The 15,112-nt window shown below is 36.6% G+C and overlaps 1 protein-coding gene across 1 annotated transcript in view; it reads right to left on the reverse strand.

Moving 5' to 3' along the window:
* Window positions 1–3,765, reverse strand: part of ALS2CL (ALS2 C-terminal like) — a 76,448-nt gene extending 72,683 nt beyond the window's left edge. The window contains exon 1 of the mRNA XM_083873320.1: window positions 1,465–3,765. Within this exon, the coding sequence (XP_083729446.1) occupies window positions 1,465–1,570 (106 nt within the window). The 5' untranslated portion in view covers window positions 1,571–3,765. The remainder of the gene's footprint in view (window positions 1–1,464) is intronic.
* Between the last annotated feature and the right edge of the window lie 11,347 nt (window positions 3,766–15,112).

Below are 15,112 nucleotides of genomic sequence, written 5' to 3' on the forward strand. Positions count from 1 at the left end.
GGGGATTTTTACGGGATTTTTAAGGGAATTTTAGGGGATTTTTAAGGGAATTTTTTAGAGGATTTTTAGGGGATTTTAAAGTAAATTTTAAGGGAATTTTTAAGGGAATTTTAAAGGGGATTTTAAAGGGGATTTATAAGGAGATTTTTAAGGGAATTTAATGGAATTTTTAAGGGATTTTTGGGGGATTTTAAGGGGATTTAAAGGGAATTTTTTAGGAATTTTTAGGGGATTTTTAAGGAGATTTTAAAGGACATTTTAAAGGGGATTTTTAGGGGATTTTCAGGGGAATTTTTAGAGGATTTTTGGGGGATTTTTAAGGGAATTTTTAGGGGATTTTCAGGTGATTTTTAAGGGAATTTTTAGGGGCTTTTTAGGGGATTTTTAGGGGAATTTTTAGAGGATTTTTAGGGGATTTTAAAGGGAATTTTTAAGGGGATTTTAAAGGGAATTTTTAAGGGAATTTTAAAGGCAATTTTTAGGGGATTTTAAGGGGATTTTTGGGGGATTTTAAGGGGATTTTAAAGGAGATTTTTAAGGGGATTTTTAAGGGGATTTTAAAGGGGATTTTAAAGGGGATTTTCAGGTGATTTTTAGGGGATTTTTAGAGGATTTTTAAGGGATTTTTAGGGGATTTTTAAGGGAATTTTTAGAGGATTTTTAGGGTATTTTAAAGGGAATTTTAAGGGAATTTTTAGGGGAGTTTTAGGGAATTTTTTAGCGAATTTTTAGTGAATTCTTAGTGAATTTTTAGGGAATTTTTAAGGGATTTTAAGGGGATTTTCAGGTGATTTTTAGAGGATTTTCAGGTTATTTTTAAGGGGATTTTTAAGGGGATTTTTAAGGAGATTTTTAAGGGGATTTTTGGGGGATTTTTAGGGGATTTTTGGGGGATATTTAGGGAATTTTTAGGGAACTTTTTAGGGGATTTTTAAGGGAAATTTTAGGGGATTTTTAGGGAATTTTTTAGGGATTTTTAGGGGAATTTTGGGGGCTTTTTAGGGGATTTTTAGGGGATTTTAGGGGATTTTTTAGGGAATTTTTAGGGAATTTTTTAGGGAATTTTTAGTGAATTCTTAGTGAATTTTTAGGGATTTTTAAGGGATTTTAAGGGGATTTTAAGGGGATTTTTGGGGGATTTTAAGGGGATTTTTAAGGAGATTTTTAGGGGAATTTTTAGAGGATTTTGGGGGGATTTTTGGGGGATTTTTAAGGGATTTTTAGGGGATTTTTAGGGGATTTTTAGGAGAAATTTAAGGGGATTTTTAGGGAATTTTTTAGGGATTTTTAGGGGAATTTTGGGGGCTTTTTGGGGGATTTTTAGGGGAATTTGGGGGGATTTTTAGGGGATTTTTTAGGGAATTTTTAGGGGATTTTTTGGGGATTTTTAGCGAATTCTTGGGGGATTCTGGGGGGATTTTGGGGGGATTTTTGGGGGATTTTGGGGGATTTTTGGGGTCTCACCCGTCCCCAGAAGAGGCTCCAGGACCAGGGAATGGATTCGACTCAATTTGGAGCAGAAATTTTCCTCCACTCGAAGCAAAGAGGCCAAAATTCCTGCCCTGGACATCCCTGGGGGGGAAAAATGGGAATTAATTTAATTAAATAAAGGGGAAAAAAAAGGGATTTAAATTAATTAAATAAATTTTTTAAATGGAATTAAAGAAATTGATAAATGGAATTAAAGAAATTAATAAATATAATTAATTCAATTAATTAAATAAATAAAAATAATTAATTAAATTAAAATAATAAATAAAGGAATTAATTCAATGAATTCAAAGAAAATTCCACAAATTCCTGGAAAAAAATTCCCAAAGAAAATCCCCTAAATTCCCACAGAAAAGTCCCAAAATTCCCCCAGAAAATTCACAAAAATCCCAGAAAAAAAAAATTTCCCACAATTCCCAAAGAAAATTTGCAAAATTCCCAAAGAAATTTCCCTGAGAAAATCTCCAAAATTCCTGGGAAAAAATTCCCAGAAATTCCCCCAGAAAATTCCCAAAAAATCCCAGAAAAAATTCCCAAAATTCCCCCAGAAAATTCCACAAATTTCTGGGAAAAAAATTTCCCAAAATTCCCAGAAAAAAAAAAAATCCCAGGAAAAAAAAAGCCCAAAATTCCCCCAGAAATTTCCCAAAATTCCCCCAGAAAATTCCACAAATTCCTGGAAAAAAAATCCCACAAATTCCCCCAGAAAATTCTGAAATAATCCCAGAAAAAAATTCCCCAATTCCCAAAGAAAATTCCACAAATTCCCAAAGAAAATTCCAGAAATTCCTGGGAAAAAATTCCCAAAATTCCTCCAGAAAATTCCAAAAAAATCCCAGAAAAAAAATCCCCAAAATTCCCCCAGAAAATTCCCCAAAATTTCCATTAAAAATTCCAAAAAAATCCCACCGAAAATTCCAAGACAAAATTCCCAAAATTCCCCCAGAAAATTCCACAAATTCCTGGATAAAATCCCCAAAATTCCCTGAGAAAATCCACAGAGAAAATTCCCCAAATTCCCAAAGAAAATTCCAAAAAAAATCTCACAATTCCCAAAGAAAATTCCAGAAATTCCTGGGAAAAGTTCCCAAAATTCCCTGAGAAAATTGCCCCAGAAAATTCCCAAAAATCCCCCCCAAAATTTCCCAAAATTCCCAAAGTAAATTCCACAAATTCTTGGAAAAAATCCCGAAATTTCAAAAAAAATCCCAGAAAAAAAAATCCCGCAAATCCCCCGGAAAATTCTCAAAAAAATCCCAAAGAAAATTCCCCAAATTCCCAAAGAAAATTCCACAAATTCCTGGAAAAAATTCCCTGAGAAAATTCCCCATGAAAAATTCCCAAAATTCCCAGAAAAAAAAAATTCCCACAAATTCCCAAAGAAAATTCCACAAATTCCTGGGAAAAAATCCCAAAATTCTCAAAGAAAATTCCCCAAATATCCCCAGAAAATCACCAAATAAATCCTGGAAAAAAAAATTCCCTGAATTCCCAAAGAAAATTCCCAAAAAAATCCCAGAAAAAAAAAATCCCCAATTCCTGGAGGAAATTCCCAAAATTCCTGGAAAAAATCCCCAAAATTCCCACAAAGAAAAAATCCCAAAATTCCCAAAGAAAATTCTCAAAAATCCCCCCAAAAAATCCCCAAAATTCCCACTGGACATTCCCAAAATTCCCAAAGAAAATTCCCAAAGAAAACTCTCCAATTTCCCAAAGAAAATTCCACAAATTTCTGGAAAAAAATTTCCCAAATTCCCAGAGGAAATTCCCTGAGAAAATTCCCAAAATTCCCACAAATTCCCGAAGAAAATTCCCCAAATTCCCAAAGAAAATTCCCCAAAATTCCCAAAAAAAGTTCCACAAATTTTGGGGAAAAAATCCCCAAAATTCCTTGAGAAAATTCTACAAAATTCCAATACAAAATCCCCAAAATTCCTCCAGAGAATCTCAAAAATTCCCACAAAAAATTCCCACAAAAAATTCCCAAAAATCCCAGAAAAAAATTTCCACAATTCCCTGAGAAAATTCCAAAAAAAATCCCAGAAAAAAAATTCCCACAGAAAACTCCACAAATTCCTGGAAAAAAATTCTCAAAATTCCCAGAGAAAATTCCCAGAAAAAAAAAATCCCAAAATTCCCACAGAAAATTCACGAAAATTCCCAAAAGTCCCCACAAAAAAATTCCCCAAAAATTCCCACAAATCCCCAAAGAAAATTCCACAAATTCCTGGGAAAAAAATCCCCAAATTCCTGAAAAAAAATTCCCAAAATTCCCAGAGAAAATTCCCAAAAATTCCCAGAAAAAAAATCCCAAAATTCCCCCCGAAAATCCCCAAAATTCCCACAAAAAATCCGAAAAAAATCCCACAGAAAATTCCCAAAATTCCCAGAAAACAAAATCCCAAAATTCCCATTGGAAATTCCAAAAAAATCCCACAGAAAATCCCCAAAATTGCAAGGGAGAATCCCCAAAATTCCCCCAGAAAATTCCCAAAAAATCCCAGAAAAAAATCCCAAAAACCCCAGAAAAAAAATTCCCCAAATTCCCAAAGAAAATTCCACAAATTTCTGGGGAAAAATCCCCAAAATTCCTGGAAAAAATTCCCAAAATTCCCAAAGAAAATTCACGAAAATTCCAGAAAATTCCCAAAAGTCCCCACAAAAAATTCCCAAAAAATTCCCCCAAAAATTCCCACAAATCCCCAAAGAAAATTCCACAAATTCCTGGGAAAAAATCCCCAAATTCCTGAAAAAAAATTCCCCAAATTCCCAGAGAAAATTCCCAAAAATTCCCAGAAAAAAAATCCCAAAATTCCCCCCGAAAATCCCTAAAATTCCCACAAAAAATCCGACAGAAAATTCCCAAAATTCCCAAAATTCCCAAAATTCCCAGAAAACAAAATCCCAAAATTCCCATTGGAAATTCCAAAATAATCCCACAGAAAATCCCCAAAATTGCAAGGGAGAATCCCCAAAATTCCCCCAGAAAATTCCCAAAAAATCCCAGAAAAAAAATCCCAAAAACCCCAGAAAAAAAATTCCCCAAATTCCCAAAGAAAATTCCACAAATTTCTGGGGAAAAATCCCCAAAATTCCTGGAAAAAATTCCCCAAATTCCCAAAGAAAATTCACGAAAATTCCAGAAAATTCCCAAAAGTCCCCACAAAAAATTCCCAAAAAATTCCCCCCAAAATTCCCACAAATCCCCAAAGAAAATTCCACAAATTCCTGGGAAAAAATCCCCAAATTCCTGAAAAAAAATTCCCCAAATTCCCAGAGGAAATTCCCACCCGGCTGGTTCCCAGTGTAATTTCCCATGATGCTTTGCGTTCCTGCCCCACCGGAACATCCACATTCCTTAACTAGTCCTGCCTTAACTAGTCCTGCCTTAACTAGTCCGGCCTTAACTCGGCACCTCCAAATTCCTAAATTTAATCTCTGGTTTTCCTAGATTTTTTGTGAATTCCTGGATTTTTTAGGGTCCAAAATTCCCAATTTTTTCCTCAAAAAATTCCTCCCAAATTCCTAATTTTTTCCTCAAAATTTTCCCCCCAAATTCCCAATTTTTCCTCAAAAAATTCCGCCCAAATTTCCCAATTTTTCCCTCAAAAATTCCCCCAAAATTCCCAATTTTTTCCTCAAAAAATTCCCCCAAATTTCCAATTTTTCCCTCAAAAATTTCCCCCCAAATTCTCATTTTTTTCTCTCAAAAAATTCTCCCAAAATTCCCAATTTGTCCCTCAAAAATTCTCCCAAAATTCCCAATTTTTCCCTCAAAAAATTCCCCCAAATTCTTATTTTTTCCTCAAAAATTTGCCCCCAAAATTCCCAATTTGTCCCTCAAAAATTCCGAATTCTTCATCCAAGAACTCCCACTTTTTCCCCCTCAGAAATTCCCATTTCTCCCAGCGAAAATTCCCAATTTTCCCTCCAAAATTTCCCAATTTTTCTTCCAGAAATCCCCAATTTTTTCTCCAAAAATACCCAGGTTTTTTTCCCCAAAAAATTCCCAACTTTTCTGTCCAAAAATTCCCAAATTTTTCCACAGAATTTCCCAGTTTTTCCCTCAGGAATTCCCAGTTTTTACCCCACAAAATTCCCAATTTTTCTGTCCAGAAATTCCCAATTTTTCCCTCCAAAAATTCCCAGTTTTTCCTCAAGGAATTTCCAGTTTTTCCCCCCCCCAAAAAAATTCCCATTTTTCTGGCCTCAAATTGATTTTCTGTGACACCTCAGCTTTAGGCCAGGCTTAAATAAAGCCAAGTTTAACCCCAGGTCCAAATTAAACCCAAACTAAACCAGAGTTTAACCCCAGCCCCAAACTAACCCCAAATTAAACCCAAATTCAAACTGAGCCCCAAACTAAACTTAAATTTAAATCCCAGTTTTAGCCCAGCTCTAAATTAAACCAAAGATTAAAACCAGCCCCAAATTTAACCCAAATTTAACCCAAATTTAACCCCAAAGCCCCAAATTAAATCCAGATTTAAACCTCAGTTTAACCCCAAACTAAACCACGGTTTAAACTCAGCCTCAAATCACACCAGGATTAACCCCAGGCCCAAATTAAACCCAAATTTATTCCACAGTTTAAATCCAGCCCCAAAATAATCCCAAATTAAACCCCAGCCCCAAATTAATCCACAGTTTAAAAACCAGCCCCAAACTAAACCCCAGTTTAACCTCAGCCCTAAATTAATCCCAAAATTAAATCCCAGCCCCAAATTAAACTGAAATTTAAAGCCCAGTTTAACCCCAACCCCAAATTAAACCAAAGATTAAACCCCAAATTTAAGGGGTTTAAACCCAGCCCCAAATTTAAGCCACAGTTTAACCCCAGCCCCAAATTAAACCAAAGATTAACCCCAGGCCCAAATTAATCCCAAATTAAACCCAATTTCAAGCCCAACCCCAAAGCAAAGCCCAGTTTAAACCCAGCCCCAAATTAACCCCAAATTTAAACCCCAGGCCCAAATTAAACCCAAGTTTAAAAAAAAACAGCCCCAAATGACACTGAATTCAACCCCAGCCCCAAATTAACCCCAAATTAACCCCAAATTAACCCCAAATTCAAACCCAGCCCCAAACCAAACCACAGTTTAAATCCAGCCCCAAATGAACCCAAATTAATCCCAAATTAATCCCAAATTAACCCCAAATCCAAACCCCACCCCAAACTCGGCCACAGTTTAAACTCAGCCCCAAATCACACCAGGATTAACCCCAGGCCCAAATTAAATCTGAATTTAACCCCAGCCCCAAATGAAGCCACAGGTTAAAGAATAAATCCCAAATTAAACCAAAGTTTAACCCCAGCCCCAAATGAATCCCAAATTAACCCCAAATTCAAACCCAGCCCCAAAACAAAGCCCAGTTTAACCCCAGCCCCAAATTAAACCCAAATTTACTGATGTTTAACCCCAAACTAAACCTAAACCCAAATTTAAACCCCAGTTTAATCTCAGCCCCAAACTGACCCCAAATTAACCCCAAATTAACCCCAAATTCAAACCCAGCCCCAAACCAAACCACAGTTTAAACTCAGCCCCAAATTAAACCAGTGATTAACCCCAGCCCCAAATTAATCCACAGTTTAAATCCAGCCCCAAATGAACCCAAATTAATCCCAAATTAACCCCAAATTAAACCCAAATTCAAACCCCACCCCAAACCAAACCACAGTTTAAACTCAGCCCAAATTAAACCAGTGATTAACCCCAGGCCCAAATTAACCCCAGTCCAAACCCAGCTCTGAATTAAAGCCCAGTTTAAACCAGCCCCAAATTAACCCCAAATTTAAACTCCAGCCCCAAATTAAATCAGTGATTAACCCCAGCCTCAAATTCAAACCCAGCCCAAAGTAAATCTCAGTTTAACCCAACCCCAAATTAAGCCACAGTTTAATAAAACAGCCCCAAATTAAACCAAATTTTATCCCCAGTTTAAATCCAGCCCCAAATTAAATGGGAGTTTAACCCCAGTTTAACCCCAGCCCCAAATTCAACCCCAGTTTCAACCCAGCCCCAAATTAAACCCAAATTTAAACCAAAAGCCCCAAACTAAACCCAGGTTTAAACACCAGTTTAACCCCAGCCCCAAATTAAACCCAGGATTAATTAAATCCAGCCCCAAATTAATCCCAAATTTAAACCAAAAGCCCCAAACTAAACCCAGGTTTAAACACCAGTTTAACCCCAGCCCCAAATTAAACTGAAATTTAAACCCCAGTTTAACCCCAGCCCCAAATTAATCCCAAATTTAACCCCAGCCCCAAATTCAACCCCAACCCCAAAGTAAATCCCAGGTTAAACCCGGCCCTAAATTAAACCCCAGTTTAACAAACCAACCCCAAATAACACCAAAGTTTAACTCCAGCCCCAAATTAAACCCCAAATTTAACCCTGAGCCCCAAATTAATTAAACTCAGCCCCAAATTAACCCCCAATTTTAACCCCAGCCCCAAATGAAGCCACAGTTTAAAAAAACAGCCCCAAAATAAACGCAGGATTAATTAAATCCAGCCACAAATTAAACCAGTTTAATAAACCCAGCCCTAAAATCAACCCCAGTTTAAAGCCAAATTAACCCCAAATTTAAACCCCAACCCCAAATTAAACCCCAGTTTAACCCCAGCCCCAAATTAATCCACTGTTTAAAAAAACAGCCCCAAATTAAACCAAAGTTTAATCCACAGTTTAAATCCAACCCTAAATTAAACCACAGTTTAAAGAACCAGCCCCAAATTAAACCAAAGTTTAATCCACAGTTTAAATCCAACCCCAAATTAAACCAAGGCTTAACCCCAGTGCCAAATTAAACCCCAACTCAAAACTAAAACCCCAGCCCAAAACTAAACTGAAATTTAAATCCCAATTTAACCCCAGCCCCAAATTAAACCAAAGATTAACCCCGGCCCCAAATAAAACCCCAAATTTAAACTCCAGCCCCAAATTAAATCCAAGTTTAAACCACGATTTAAAACCCAGCCCTGACCTAAAGCCCAGTTTAAACCTGGCCCCAAAATTAAACCCAAATTTAAACCCCAGGCCCCAAATTAAGCCACAGTTTAATCCGCAGTTTAAATCCAGCCCCAAATTAAATCCCAGGTTAAACCCGGCCCTAAATTAAACCCCAGTTTAACAAACCAACCCCAAATAACATCAAAGTTTAACCCCAGCCCCAAATTAATCCCAAATTTAACCCTGAGCCCCAAATTAATTAAACTCAGCCCCAAATTTAACCCCAATTTTAACCCCAGCCCCAAATTAATCCACGGTTTAAAAAAACAGCCCCAAATTAAACCAAATTTAATCCACAGTTTAAATCCAACCCCAAATTAAACCCAAATTTAAACCAAAGTTTAATCCCAGCCCCAAATTAATCCCAAATAAAACGCAAATTCAAACCCCAAACCAAAGCCCAGTTTAACTCCAGCCCCAAATTAAACCCCAATTTAACCCCAGCCCCAAATGAAGCCACAGTTTAAAAAAGCAGCCCCAAATTAAACCAAGGATTAATTAAATCCAGCCACAAATTAACCCCAAATTCAGACCCAGCCCCAAATTAAACCCAAGTTTAAAACAAAGTTTAAAGCCAGGCCCAAACCAACACCAAATTTAAACTGAAGATTAACCTCAGCCCCAAATTAAACCAAATTTTAAACCCCAGCCTCAAATTAAATCCAAATTTAAACCCCAGTTTGACCCCAACCCCAAATTAAACCAAGGATTAACCCCAGTCCCAAATTAAATGGGAGTTTAACCCCAGATTAACCCCAGCCCCAAATTCAACCCCAGTTTCAACCCAAGCCCAAATTAAACCCAAATTTACACCAAAAGCCCCAAACTAAACCCAGGTTTAAACTCCAGTTTAACCCCAGCCCCAAATTAAACTGAAATTTAAACCCCAGTTTAACCCCAGCCCCAAATTAAACCCAAATTTAACCCCAAAGCCCCAAACTAAACCCAGGTTTAAACCCCAGTTTAACCTCAGCCCCAAATTAAACTGAAATTTAAACCCCAGTTTAACCCCAGCCCCAAATTAATCCCAAATTTAACCCCAGCCCCAAATTCAAACCCAACCCCAAAGTAAATCCCAGGTTAAACCCGGCCCTAAATTAAACCCCAGTTTAACAAACCAACCCCAAATGACGCCAAAATTTAACCCCAGCCCCAAATTCATCCCAAATTCAACCTAAATTTAATCCACAGTTTAACCCCGGCCCCAAATTAATCCCAAATTTAAACCAAAAGCCCCAAGCTAAACCCAGGTTTAAACCACAGTTTAACCCCAACCCCAAATTAAACCCAAATTAATTAAACCCAGCCCCAAATTAAACCACAGTTTAAAAAACCAGCCCCAAATTAAACCAAATTTAATCCACAGTTTAAAACCAGCCCCAAATGAAATCCCAAATTCAAACCGAAAGCCCCAAACCAGCCCCAAATTAAACCCAGGATTAATTAAATCCAGCCCCAAATTAAACCCAAATTTAACCCCAAAGCCCCAAACTAAACCCAAACCAGCCTCAAATTAAACCCCAATTAAACCTCAATTAAACCCCAATTAAACCTCAATTAAACCCAAATTAATCCTAAATTGACCCAAATTTCACCCCAGTCCCAAAACAAAACCCAGTTAAAACCCAGGCCCAAATTAAACCCCAATTAATCCCAAATAAACCCCAATTAAACCTCAAATAATCCCCAATTAATCCCCAATTAACCCCAAATAATCCAAATTAAACCCCAATTAAACCTCGATTAATCCCAAATTAAACCCCAATTAAACCCCAATTAAACCCCAATTAAATCCCAAATTAAACCCCAAATAAATCCCAAATTAAATCCCAATTAATCCCCAATTAAACCCCAATTAAATCCCAAATTAAGCCCCAATTAAACCCCAAATAAATCCCAAATTAAATCCCAATTAATCCCCAATTAAACCCCAATTAAATCCCAAATTAAGCCCCAATTAAACCCCAAATAAATCCCAAATTAAATCCCAATTAATCCCCAATTAAACCCCAATTAAATCCCAAATTAAGCCCCAATTAAAACCCAATTAATCCCAATTAAACCCAAATTAACCCAAATTAAACCCCAATTAAAACCCAATTAAACCCCAATTACTCCCAAATTAAACTGAGTTAAACAACCTGGTTTTAATCCCAAACAAAATCCCAAACAATTGGATTTAATTTGGGATTTAATTTGGAATTATTTTGGGATTTAATTCTGGATTTAATTGGAATTTAATTGGGATTTAATTTGAGATTTAATTTGGGTTTAATTGGGATTTAATTGGCATTTAATTAGGATTTAATTTGGGATTTAATTAGGATTTAATATGGATTAAATTTGGGATTTAATTGGGATTTAATTTGAGATTTATTTTGGATTTAATTAGGATTTAATTTGGGTTTAATTGGGATTTAATTGGGATTTAATTTCGATTTAATTTGGATTTAATTCGGATTTAATTTGGGGTTTAATTGGGATTTAATTTGGGGTTTAATTGGGATTTAATTTGGGATTTAATTTATGTTTAATTCGAATTTAATTCGGATTAAATTCGGATTTAATTCCCAATCTCAGGCCTGGAGCTTTTTTGTGTCAATTCCAAAATTCCTGGATCAGGATCAACCCCAATTAAATTAAATTAAATTAAATTAAACACTCAGAGAGTAAAAAAACCTTTAAAAAACCTTTAAATCCTTTAAAAAAACCTTTAAAAATTGAATTTTTTAAAGGTAAAACTCACCAAATCCAGTCCAGAATTTTCCCCACCAAAACAACCCCAAAACCAAAACAAAAAAAAACCCAAAAAATCAAATTTTTCCCCCCAAAAAATTGAATTTTCAAATGATTTTTACCTGGAACGAGGCGAGAGAAGCTCCAGGAGCCGCAAAAATCCCGGAAGTTTTTCCCTCCCACTTTTATTTTATTTATTTTTTATTATTTTTCTCCTCCCACATTTAAGGAGGAGAAAAAAAACCCCCAAAATTCCCAAAAAATTCCCAAAAAATCCAAAAAAATCCCAATTTTTTGTCCTTTTTTTGCCTCTTTTTTGTGGTTTTGGGTTGAAAAAATTCCGGATTTTTTGTCATTTCCCGGATTTTTTGTCATTTCCTGATTTTTTTTTGGCTTTTCCGGATTTTTTTTTCTCGTTTCCTGAAAGAGAAAAAAAAAAAATAAATAAAAGGTTCAGGGAGGAGTTTAAAAATAAAAAAAATTTAGGGGGTTTTAAGGTTTTTTTTTAGTTCCAAAATATTTTAAAAATTGGAACTTTTTTTCTATTTTTCAACCCCCAAAAATAAAGAAAAATTGGGATTTTTTTCCCCCATTTTTAAACCCCAAAAATAAAAAAATTGGGATTTTTTTTTCCTATTTTTAAACCCCAAAAAATAAGAAAAAATTGGGATTTTTCCCCCCCATTTTTAGCCATAAAAATTTAAAAAATGGGATTTTTTTCCATTTTTTTCAGCCCCAAAAAATATTTAAAAATCGGATTTTTTTTCTATTTTTTAGCCCCAAAAAATATTTTAAAAATGGGAATTTTTTCCCCATTTTTAACCCCCCAAAATAAGAAAAAATAGGGATCTTCCCCCCCATTTTTAGCCCCAAAAAGTTTTTTAAAAAGGGAATTTTTTTTCTATTTTTAGCCCCCAAAAATAAGAAAAAAATGGAATTTTTTATTCTATTTTCAGCCTCAAAAAATAAGAAAAAATTGGGATTTTTTTCCACCCATTTTTAAACCCCAAAAATAAAAAAAAATTGGGATTTTTTTCCATTTTTCTGCCCCCAAAATATTTAAAAAAAAAGGATTTTTCCCCCATTCTTTAGCCCTAAAAATTAAAAAAATGGGATTTTTTCTCTATTTTTCAACCCCAGAAAATAAGAAAAAAAATTGGGATTTTTTCCCTATTTTTAAACGCCAAAAAAATAAGAAAAAATTGGGATTTTTTTCCCCCATTTTTTAGCCCTAAAAATTATAAAAAAAGGGGATTTTTTTCCCCATTTTTACCCCCCAATTTTTTTTTTTTTAATGGGATTTTTTTCCCATTTTTAATCCCCCCAAAAATAATAAAAAAGGAAAATTTTCCCCATTTTTTAGCCCCAAAAAATAATTTTAAAATGAGATTTTTTTTCCTACTTTTCCTCCTTTTTTTTTTTTTTTTTTTGGTGGATTTTGGGGTTGAAATAATCCCGGATTTTTTGGGATCATTTCCCGAATTTTTGTCATTTCTGGATTTTTTAAGGAAATTCCAAAAATTCAGGAGGAGTTTTAGGGGGAGGATTTTTTAGCCCCAAAAATTTAAAACCTTTGGGGTTTTAGGGGCGTTTTTTCTCAATAATAATAATAATAATAATAATAATAATAATAATAATAATGGCGGCTCAGGGACCTTTAACTCTTTCCTTTCCTCCTGAAAATCCCAAATTCGCCCCCAAAATTCCCAAATCCGGCTCTGAGGAGCTCCCAGACACTTCAGGCACCTTTAAACCATAAAAAATCCTAAAAAAATCCTAAAAATAACCCAAAAATCCCAAATCCGACCCCAAAAATCCCAAATCCGTCCCTTAAGGAGCTCCCGGACACTTCAACCACCTTAAACCATTTCCTTTCCTCATTAAAAATCCTAAAACCGACCCCAAAACCCCAAATTGACTCTCAGGAGCTCCTGGAGTTCCCTGTGCGGCTCAGGCACCTTTAACCCGTAAAAAATCCTAAAAAAATCCTAAAAATAACCCTAAAAATCCCAAATCCGGCCCTGGGGAGATCCCGGACACCTTTAACTCTTTCCTTTCCTCTAAAAGCCCTAAAACCGACCCCAAAAACCCCAAATCCGCCCCTTAAGGAGGTTCCAGACACTTCAACCACCTTAAACCATTTCCTTTCCTCATAAAAACCCTAAAAACCCCTTAAAAATCCCAAATCCGTCCCTCGGGAGATCCCACAAACCTCGGGCACCTTTAACTCTTTCCTTTCCTCCTAAAAATCCCAAATTTGACCCCAAAAACCCCAAATCCGTCCCTTAAGGAGCTCCCGGACACTTCAACACCTTAAACCATTTCCTTTCCCCATTAAAAATCCTAAAACCGACCCCAAAACCCCAAATTGACTCTCAGGAGCTCCTGGAGTTCCCTGTGCGGCTCAGGCACCTTTAAACCGTAAAAAATCCTAAAAAAATCCTAAAAATAACCCAAAAATCCCAAATCCGGCCCTGAGCAGATCCCACAAACCTCGGGCACCTTTAACCCGTAAAAAATCCTAAAAAAATCCTAAAAATAACCCAAAAATCCCAAATCCGGCCCTGGGGAGCTCCCGGACACCTTTAACTCTTTCCTTTCCTCCTAAAAATCCTAAAAAACCCTTAAAATTCCCAAATCCGCCCCTGAGCAGATCCCACAAACCTCGGGCACCTTTGACTCTTTCCTTTCCTCCTAAAAATCCCAAATTCGACCCCAAAAATCCCAAATCCGTCCCTGAGAAGGTCCCGGACACTTCAACCACCTTAAACCATTTCAGTTCCTCCTAAAAATCCTAAAAACGACCTTAAAAATCCCAAATCCGGCCCTGGGGAGCTCCCAGACACCTCAGGCACCTTTAACTCATAAAAAATCCTAAAAAAATCCTAAAAACGACCCCAAAAATCCCAAATCCGGCCCTGGGGAGATCCCAGACACCTCAGGCACCTTTAACTCATAAAAATCCTAAAAAAATCCTAAAAACGACCCCAAAAATCCCAAATCCGGCCCTGGGGAGATCCCAGACACCTCAGGCACCTTTAACTCATAAAAAATCCTAAAAAAATCCTAAAAATGACCCCAAAAATCCCAAATCCGGCCCTGGGGAGATCCCGGACACCTTTAACTCTTTCCTCACCTCCTAAAAACCCTAAAAAAGCCCCAAAAATCCCAAATCCGTCTCTTAAGGAGCTCCCGGACACTTCAACCACCTTAAACCATTTCCCTTCCTCCTAAAAAATCCTAAAAATCCCTTAAAAATCCCAAATCCGTCCCTGAGGAGCTCCCAGACACCTCAGGCACCTTTAACTCATAAAAAATCCTAAAAAAATCCTAAAAACGACCCCAAAAATCCCAAATCCGACCCCAAAAATCCCAAATCCGTCCCTTAAGGAGCTCCCGGACACTTCAACACCTTAAACCATTTCCTTTCCCCATTAAAAATCCTAAAACCGACCCCAAAACCCCAAATTGACCCTCAGGAGCTCCTGGAGTTCCCTGTGCGGCTCAGGCACCTTTAAACCGTAAAAAATCCTAAAAAAATCCTAAAAATGACCCAAAAATCCCAAATCCGGCCCTGGGGAGATCCCAGACACCTCAGGCACCTTTAACTCATAAAAAATCCTAAAAAAATCCTAAAAATGACCCAAAAATCCCAAATCCGGCCCTGGGGAGCTCCCGGACACCTTTAACTCTTTCCTTTCCTCCTAAAAATCCTAAAAAACCCTTAAAATTCCCAAATCCGCCCCTGAGCAGATCCCACAAACCTCGGGCACCTTTGACTCTTTCCTTTCCTCCTAAAAATCCCAAATTCGACCCCAAAAATCCCAAATCCGTCCCTGAGAAGGTCCCGGACACTTCAACACCTT

This window comes from Zosterops lateralis (assembly GCF_965231275.1).
Source record: "Zosterops lateralis genome assembly, chromosome: 1".
Lineage (NCBI taxonomy): Eukaryota > Metazoa > Chordata > Aves > Passeriformes > Zosteropidae > Zosterops > Zosterops lateralis.